This window comes from Spodoptera frugiperda, chromosome 20 (assembly GCF_023101765.2).
Source record: "Spodoptera frugiperda isolate SF20-4 chromosome 20, AGI-APGP_CSIRO_Sfru_2.0, whole genome shotgun sequence".
NCBI lineage: Eukaryota > Metazoa > Arthropoda > Insecta > Lepidoptera > Noctuidae > Spodoptera > Spodoptera frugiperda.
Genome location: NC_064231.1, coordinates 11098126 through 11106779, shown reverse-complemented (window position 1 = coordinate 11106779; position 8654 = coordinate 11098126). Strand labels below are relative to the sequence as shown.

At 37.8% G+C, this 8654-nt stretch overlaps 2 protein-coding genes across 8 annotated transcripts in view; both read right to left on the bottom strand.

The window, feature by feature from the left end:
• LOC126911964 (uncharacterized) overlaps nt 1-4293 on the bottom strand; it is a 4687-nt gene extending 394 nt beyond the window's left edge. The window contains exons 1-10 of the mRNA XM_050701557.1: nt 4002-4293; nt 3805-3915; nt 3510-3575; nt 3216-3362; nt 2531-2647; nt 2015-2107; nt 1573-1728; nt 1222-1383; nt 188-346; nt 4-18 (exon numbers count right to left, since the gene is read on the bottom strand). Coding sequence (XP_050557514.1) covers nt 4-18; nt 188-346; nt 1222-1383; nt 1573-1728; nt 2015-2107; nt 2531-2647; nt 3216-3362; nt 3510-3575; nt 3805-3915; nt 4002-4113 — 1138 coding nt within the window. The 5' untranslated portion in view covers nt 4114-4293. The remainder of the gene's footprint in view (nt 1-3; nt 19-187; nt 347-1221; nt 1384-1572; nt 1729-2014; nt 2108-2530; nt 2648-3215; nt 3363-3509; nt 3576-3804; nt 3916-4001) is intronic.
• A 130-nt stretch (nt 4294-4423) lies between these two features.
• On the bottom strand, nt 4424-7711 carry LOC118262116 (uncharacterized). 7 transcript variants are annotated; one of them, XM_050701371.1, is made up of 6 exons: nt 7657-7709; nt 7471-7558; nt 6596-6679; nt 6358-6447; nt 5141-5557; nt 4424-4705 (listed from the first exon to the last, which is right to left on the bottom strand). In XM_050701371.1, exons 3-6 carry the CDS (start codon nt 6675-6677, stop codon nt 4551-4553), a joined length of 744 nt encoding a protein of 247 aa, XP_050557328.1. In that variant the 5' UTR covers nt 6678-6679; nt 7471-7558; nt 7657-7709; the 3' UTR covers nt 4424-4550. The 7 variants fall into 7 exon arrangements, with proteins under 7 accessions (XP_050557328.1, XP_035429150.2, XP_050557329.1 ...); XM_035573257.2 differs by lacking the exon at nt 7471-7558 and having other exon boundaries at nt 7588-7711; XM_050701372.1 differs by lacking the exon at nt 7471-7558 and having other exon boundaries at nt 7657-7698.
• Nucleotides 7712-8654: the final 943 nt, after the last annotated feature.

Genomic DNA, 8654 nt, shown 5'->3' with positions numbered 1-8654 from the left:
TGCTCATTGTTTTGTATCCTGAAATATCATAATACTTTTTAACGGTGTAATGATGACGGTGTATGAAAATGAAAAATCTATTTAGTCCGTCAGGTAATGGAAAAGTAATAGATAATTTTTTTATATAAGGTATATACATACTCACATTGCAGAAAACTTTTACCAAAATATCTATGCTAAAGAATACCTGATTCCTTATCCCTTGTAGGATACTCGACATCAGAAGCAAGCCACACGGTAACATTTTCATTGGTAGTTTGAATTTCATTCATTACGATGTTCTTAGTATCCAGTACCACGGTGGTCTTCCCAAACTCTTGTTGATGATAACTTGTTGGTGATTCATCTGTGTACAAAAAATATAGTCTTTAGTTAAATGGCATTAGAAATGAATAAAGGGTGCCGCAAGAGAAAATAAGCGTTCTGGAGAAAAGATAACATATATTAAGGTTAAACACACTTAATGAGCACAGCTCCGGATCGGCTCCGGCACGGCGGTGTTTGGAACCTTACCAGAAATGGGAGCTTCGGTAGGTTCTAGTTTCTGATTGGGCGGGAGGAAACGCCTGAGTGTCATCACTGCGATGACCGCCCGGAGGACACGGTGGAGCCTACGGTGGCGGTGTGCCTTGCATGGGCTGAGCAACGCCGTGACCTCAGGGATGTGGTCGGCGACGGTGATCTCTCGCGTCCGGCGTTGGTTCGGGCCATGGTGTGGAGCGAGGGGGACTGGGGTGCTGTCTCCTCCTTCTGCGAAGCAGTCATGCTAGCTAAGGAGGAGGCGGGACACGTGAGGGGACGAACCTCCTCATGCCCCAGCCGTCGCGAGAGACACTCCGGGCATTGGAGATCGCGTGACGGTCTTCGGCCACCGCAAGTGAGGGTATGCGGACGGTGAGCAAGGGTAGCCCGCCGCCCGACCAGAATCAGACCCGTGCAAATGGTGCATCACGTTCTGCGCGTGACATCAGACCATCACAAATGGGGCCCAATAGGGCTGATGCCCGATCCGGAGCTGCGGACTACATAGCGGGTTTATCGGGACTTTTGCTCGAAACGCAGGAGTGAGAACGGGGTGGTTTTAGTCAGTAAGTGTTTGATACTCCCTCTCGCCTCGCACAAGACAGGATAAGTCATAAGATGATTTTCTACCTTAAAAAGCTTACCGCCTAAGAAGGTTGCTAGTATCCAATAAATAATTACTAAGAAGTAGCATCTAACCATTACTGCACTCCGATTCTGGCTTCGTCGTTGCACACAAACTATTGCTTTTGTCTTGCAAAACGCCTAGAGTGAACGTTTTGTTTGACTTCTCCGTCGTGCATTCAGACACTGTCAGTACTGCAGATTTTTCGGCATTTTTGCTGCTCATTGTTTTGTATCCTGAAATATCAAAGTTTGATATTAACTTATACAAGTTTGAGGAATATTTTTTTTAACAGTTACTGTTTTCACCTGCCATATTCATTCTGGTCCTGGATTCAAATACCAGATACAAAGTATAGCATATATCCACTTTGTAGAATAACGAATACTAACATATCTATACTAATAATGTATATAAAAGAATACCTGATTCAGTATCCGTTGGAAACTCGACATCAGAAGCAAGCCACACACTGACATTTTCATTGGTAGCTTGAATTTCATTAATTAAGATGTTCTTTCTATCCAGTATCGTGGTGGTCTTCCCAAACTCTTGTTGATGATAATTTGCTGGTGATGCAACTGTGTAAAAAGATATAATATTATATCAAATTCAAATTTTTTGCGTCAAATAGAATACATATCTCTTAAAAAATCCTTAAATAGATCAGAAGATGCGTTTACGACGAAAGTACGATTATTTATTTTAGAATTGTGTATTTTATTGAAAAGTCAAAATAATATATTTTTGATCTAGGAAACTACCCAATTAATGACACTTTTAATGATTAAGTGCATGGAATTGTGCTTAGTTTTATATTTTTGCCTGACTGATGACTGACTGATGAATCTCTTCCTATTTACTTACCGGTACTTGAACCTCCATCGTCCTCAATAGGTGTACTTTCAGGTACAGGCATTGATGCTGTTGTATTCGTTGGAGTAAATTCCATGAACCAATCTAATGAAGGAAAAATATTATTAGTAAGTTTGCTTTTATCAAGTTGTCTATTATTTATTAAGTTTGATCTGTACCCTTAGTATAAGTTTGTTTTACGTTGAACGAGATCGAAACGAGAAAGTATTTGGCGCTCTGATTGGTTGGTTCATTCGAGCTGGCCAATCAGAGCGCCTAACGCGGTTTCGTCTCGATCTTGTTCAACGTAAAACAAACTCGTACTAAGGGTACTAAAGTTTGAATAGGTGTATGAATTTCGAAATTGAAATTCTCAATCGATTTGGAATCAAGCTCGAAACCTGCTTAGCAGATACATATTCTACCTCAAAGAGTAAACCTAGAGTATTTTATAACTGAAAGTCTTCTTGTAAACTAATTTGGACATTTAATGTAATTCGGGACAGTACAATAATTCATTTTGTTTACCGTTCAGTCGGTCACTATCTATCATATTGATTCGGCCATAAATCTGTCCCAGAGTTGGAATAGGTCTCGTTGATTGTACCGACGCCGGTGGAGGTACGCGATCCTCTGGGCAGAATTCTGTAAATCAAATCGAGAAAAGTGTAAACGATTGTTTTTGCTAATCGAATTTAGGACAAGTACTACTAAAATCGATTTCAGAAAAGACTTATGATACGGAACGTTAAAGTTAAAAATTGGGTCTCTCGCTGATTGGGTATTTGCAATTGCGACTGCCAAGCAAAAGGTTTCGAGCTCAATTCCTTTCCGACTTTAAAGATCTAAATTTTAAGACCTCCTAACCCATTTACAAAAATTATCTTATGATGATGTTTACGACGTCTACGGATGTATAATCTCATAGGAGAGAATTTCAGATGTCCAATCCATTTGGGAAGATAGATTATGCTATAGCTGCTATAATTTAAAATATTTTCTACATCGGGGATCGGCAAATAAATCTTAGATTTGTTGTTCTACAAGTGCTAGTGATTGTTTATCATCAGGCAATTAATAAATACCAACACTTCAATGTTAATACAATAACTTTGCCGTGGTATCGCTCGCCTGGTAAAGGCAAAGAAGTAGGTAGCGTCTCTATCTAAAATTAGGGTCTATTACTGCTAGCGTTACTAGCGTTTTACTATACCTTGATTAATCAACATTTGAACTCTCTGAACATTTCTACATTCAGGAATGAACTGGTTGTTTGGAGTGTCAGTTTTTTTCGGCACTTCGCAATTTTCATCTCTATTGCATTTCCGACGCGGTATAAGACTCGGTTTTGATTTTTCTGCTGTTTCCAAGTAAAATTTTTTGTTAGAACGTTTCTGTATAAATCTGTTTACTAATAAATAGATGATGAAGAATTACATAATATGGTACTACAACCTACTAGCCAATATCAATGGTAATTGTATAAAATGAAACATTAGCTACTAACTTGAGTCATCTTTTTTCATTTTCATTGGAAAACCGCCCATTCTGCTTGATCCGGGTGATGAATCTCCTAAAATAAGATCCGAATGATATACGTAAATACATAATAGTAACACCTATGTATATGCATACACATATCTACCTGCAAAATTATAGTAAAGTGCTATATACTTATATAGCTACACAATAATAAGTGACATTCTTAAAAAAATATAATATACATTGGCTTCGTCTCCGTTGGTGAATGTTCGAAACTCGATGAAGTCGTTTTAAATACATTTATTTAAATCTTTACTTACCGGTCTGGTCGTGGAAGCTCTTCATATGTTCAATACTTTTATAAAATTTGGACTGCACTGGTTGGCGAACAATTCTCGGCAGTTTGCTGTTAGGTTTTCCTTTGGCTTGATCTGTGTATATTAATAAAGTTTTATTATACCAATCTAATACTCACCATTGCTGTTCATGTTTTATTTGTAAAGAATAATAGTTATACCGTTCGCCAATTTTTGTTTAGAACTTGATACGTTTATTCTTAAGTTCTGCCCAAAATCAGCAATTTTAAACATTTCGTTTGCACTTTCATCATTTTGCACGTTCGATTCCATCTCGTTGTTTCAAAATTACTACGGTTTTTTATAAGTTTCTTCAATTACTTAGAATTTTTTTTACCCTCTTTAGATAACGTGCTCCTGATAATGTTCTCAGTTTTCTTAACCAAGAGGAAACGGGTAGGAGCATGATCTCATAATGTTACAGTTTTAGTGAATTTTCCATCCAATAGAAATGATCTGCTACATATTTCAATAAAATATATTGACGTATTTGCTCACAGCTTTCCCCGAAACAACCGTCCAAGTTCAGGTAATCTTTATTAATCTTTCCAACAAAACAATTGGATAAAAAAAACCAAAGTAATGCTTTGTTTTTGTTTATTTAAATTTTTAACAATCAATTTTATGAGAATCTAAAAATTATTGCATTTTATTTTGACAACGGTAATTTGACACGAGATGTTTTCTTCTAAAGTGATCAAACTTCTTGGTTAGTCGCCAGTAGTGTCATCGTCCTCGACGATGCTTTGATCTTCACTGATGTGCAATGTTCTCTCTGAATGGAGTTTCTGTTGTGCTCGTATCTCTTCCAGTTTCTTTATCAAATCCTCTTGGACACTGTCGACTATTTCTTTTAAATTTTTCGCTGAAAGGTAAGCATTATTTGAGTTTATATTTATGTTATTTTCAGTGAAGTGCGCCTAAAATGTATTAGATCGTTACGTCTTCTATCTCCGAAGAGGTAAGCAGAGGTGCACATTATGACACTATACAATGTACACCAACTTTTCATAATTTATGTTGTAAGTTCCATGTAACAGGGGGTGAGCCTATTGCCATATACCGAGCACATTTCCAGGCTCCGTGCGAACATTTTGAAAAACAGAAAAAAGCCAAGCAATACTTTTTCCGACTCGGGAATCGAATTGGGGAGCGGGAGTAAAAATGTACTTTAACACACTTAATTAAAATCACTTTAGTTTCCAAAATGAATACTTAAATAACTTAAACAAGTATATAGAACATAATTATACTACAATGTAAAAACGAGTAGCAAAAAATAGTAAAGGATTTAACTCACCAGTTTTTTGGTTAAACTCTTCAGCTATCAACGAGATTTTCCTTAATGTGCCAACATGTTTAGCTATTTCTGAGGCAACATCGTGATCTGTTCCTGTATTAACTGATTGGTCTTGTGTTTGAGCTTTCCTCTTCTTTTCTGCTGATGCCTTTAATTCGTCACTATTAATTAAAGGCATTTTGGGCATCTTAAAAGATCCAGGTCTTGGTGGACTGAGGATTTCTAGATAATCCATAGAAGCATCTTCGATGTTGCTAGCTGTGGTTGCGGGTGCAGGGAAATTTAATGAGTCATTGGGTATTAATTCTGGTGCTAATGTTTGTAACGTCTCAATTTTCATAGGCGATGGACATTTCTGTGGAGATTTTCTTGAAAGCTTGACTGGTAACGCATTTGTTATGCTGTCTATTATTGTTTCTAAAAAAAAAACAATTAAGCTATTATTCGATAATGAATGCACAATGTAGTAAACACATTCAATGGGGGCTACCGGATTTGGCTACCACAAGGAAATGTAGCAAGAGGTTTTTTGTCCAATCACTGCAGCCAAATATTGAACGTCCAATCGTGTGACACTAGTTAATTTCTTATTAGACGAAAATCGAGAGGAGAGAGGATTAATATTGTCAACCTAGTCAGCAAAAATACAGTAGCACCCAGTGATATTCTAGAGTATAGATATGCTTCTAGGGAGGCCCTAGAAGGCGGGGCGCTGGAGAGAACGAACCTCCTCACGCCCCAGCCGTCGCGAGAGACACTCCGGGCGTCGGGGATCGCGCGACGATCTCCGGCCACCGTAAGTGCGGGCCTGCGGACGGCGAGCAAGGGTAGTTCGCCGCCCGACCAGAACCAGACCCGTGCGTGCGGCGCGTCGCGTTCCGCGCGCGCCTCAAAGAGCCATCAGACCACCACAGATGGGGCCCAGTAGGGCTGATGCCTAATCCGGAGCTGCGGACAACCTAGCGGGTTTACCGGGGCTCCGGCTCGAAAGGCAGGAGAAGGAACGGGGTGGTTTTTAGTCAGTAAGAGTCTGACACTCCCTCTCGCCTCGCCCAAGGCTAGAAAAGTCATTGGATGATTTTCCCCCTCAAAAAAAAAAGGGAGGCCCTAGAAGCATGAAACATATCAATGGACAATATCTTTTAAAACCATTTCATTATATGTAAATGTAGATCGTATAAATATTTCACAACCATTTTGAACAAGGTTCAACTTACGAACAATATTTTTTGGGGATTCTTCTTCTTGTTTCTTTTTGGATGCCAGTTTTCTGGTTAATTCAGCCAAAAACATAGAGCAAGTGGGTCCTGAAAACGTACGTAGACTTAAAGATTGACTCCAATTTATGAATAGTATGAAAATTGGTTATAATGTTTGGAAAAAGATTTACCCATTATTCTCTTCAATATATTTTAGTGCATAGGGGAACGTGTATAAGAAGATTTACTTAATTACCGTCACTTTTACGCTTCTTTGCCGTTTTTGGTTTAGCGGCGGGTTTTTTACTTTTTGCTTTGTAGCGAGCAGGCTTTTCCATGACTGTAAATACAAAACACAAATCAGCCATTTTTACATATAACTTAACATTTATGTCTTTTGGTTCCTCCCTAGGGTTGCTCTATAAGGCCATGACGTCATACTTATTATTTTCCCTTTAATCGTCTTCCTACGTAATGTACGTAGGTGTTGCTACAGTTAGGTAAATAAGACATTTGCGAATTACCCCTGAGATAGCTAACACATGACCTTTCACCGTTAACTCAGTTTGTTTATACACTCTTCAAAAGTCAATATAGGTATTAAAGCTTCCCACCAATGATGGTTTATATAAACAAAGTCGTTTTTAAAATCAACCCTTTGAGTTCCAGCTCAAAGCAAAGATCAAATACTTTTTTAATCAAAGGGGACTTGATTCCTGTGACATTTTCCTTGAAGTATGAGCAAAAATTACCTTAAAAAGAATACATTAACTTGGAAAGGTCTAAAGGAAAGCTCGTATCTCGAAGTGGACATGTAGCTATTTTTAGAAAGGATTTTTGCACTTATATCGAGAAAGAAGGTTGAGGTGGATTTTGTAATACATTAAAAGATTACAGTATGTAACTCCTTTATCCCTTTTATCCCCAAAGGGGCAGTAGGCAGAGGTGCCATAACGACACGTAATGCCAGTATACAATGTACCTACACCCACTTTTCACCATTTGTGTTATTAGTCCCATGTAATAAGGGGTGAGCCTATTGCCATATGCTAACATTACTGTTATAGTAAACTTCACAGACTAAGTACAATATAACTATGTATTCTGGACTCTAAATGCAAACATTCTTACCTGCTATGAAAAGAAATAAGGCGAATCTTTTACGTACAATTTGACCTCACATGGTTTTATACTGCATTAACTGACGAGTCGACTAGAACTGAGAATCATAATGAAAATTGTACTTACTCGATCGGTAGCCTCGGAAAGTCCCGGTGTACGGGACCTCCGTAAATAAATAATTGCTATCTTACTTACGAATAGCGTCACTAGGAATTTTATAATACACCTGACAGTAATGATGACAGTCCACTTATATGACAGTGACAGTTCGTTTATGAGTGTATGCAACAAAGGAGGTTGTGTAGTTTAAAGCATCGACAGAGTTGTAAACCTCCTTTGGGTATAATGCTCTTATGGTCTGATTCAGACTATGGTATGGTTTTTAGGTGGTTTTTAGCGTGCTTTCTAACATACAAATAAATAAACAGTTCACAGTTAGGAGTAAAGGGTAGGAGAATTTGCACGTAGGCAATGAGGCACCCAATTTTTATCAGTTCTGTTATGAGTGCCATGCTAAAGAGGAGGAGCTTATTGACATAATTATATAGGGCACAATTATTCTAGACTCTATACAGTTACAAAGGGATTTTCAAAAAACCGAAAATGCCCAAATAGTATCTTGACTGATTCGGGAATCGAACTTGTGGCCTCTTCCTTCCCTTATACTTATTATGAACTCTTTGCCTCTGGCTCGGTAGTTTCATATTCATATTCATATTCATTTATTTGCTTTCCACAATTGTATGTACATAGATGTTTTAGTCTTACAGATAAAAGTAACAAATCGTGGACCCTGTTTGGGCACAGCAATTTTAAAGATACAAACTAAGGCTTAAAACTAAACATAACATTATATAAAACAATTATTATTTATCTTACGATTAGTTTAGGAACACATAACTATTTATAATTAATGAGATCTTAAAATATACTAGGTACTTAATTCTGACTACCCGTAACAATTGTCTAGGATGTTCACAAAGTGTTCCACCACTTGTTCATACAGCATAGTATTGTGTCGCAGTCACACTTGTGATCAGTCGTTTATTCAAAATTGTTGTATATCTGAATCTAGCTTTAAGTTATACGAGTACGTTTTGTCGTAAAATTATGCAGATTTTATGGGTCGCCGAGTTGTGGAGGATACTTGAATACTTTTCGTAGTTTTCAAGATGAATATAATTTCCTTACGA

Excerpts from the sequence above, each read along its gene's own strand:
- LOC118262116 (XM_035573257.2), bottom strand. The coding sequence starts at position 6,677 with ATGGAAAAGCCTGCTCGCTACAAAGCAAAAAGTAAAAAACCCGCCGCT. Across the intron at positions 6,448-6,595 it reads AAAGAAGCGTAAAAGTGACG|GACCCACTTGCTCTATGTTT; the intron begins GTAATTAAGTAA and ends GTACGTTTTCAG. Across the intron at positions 4,706-5,140 it reads AGAGTTTAACCAAAAAACTG|CGAAAAATTTAAAAGAAATA; the intron begins GTGAGTTAAATC and ends CTTACCTTTCAG.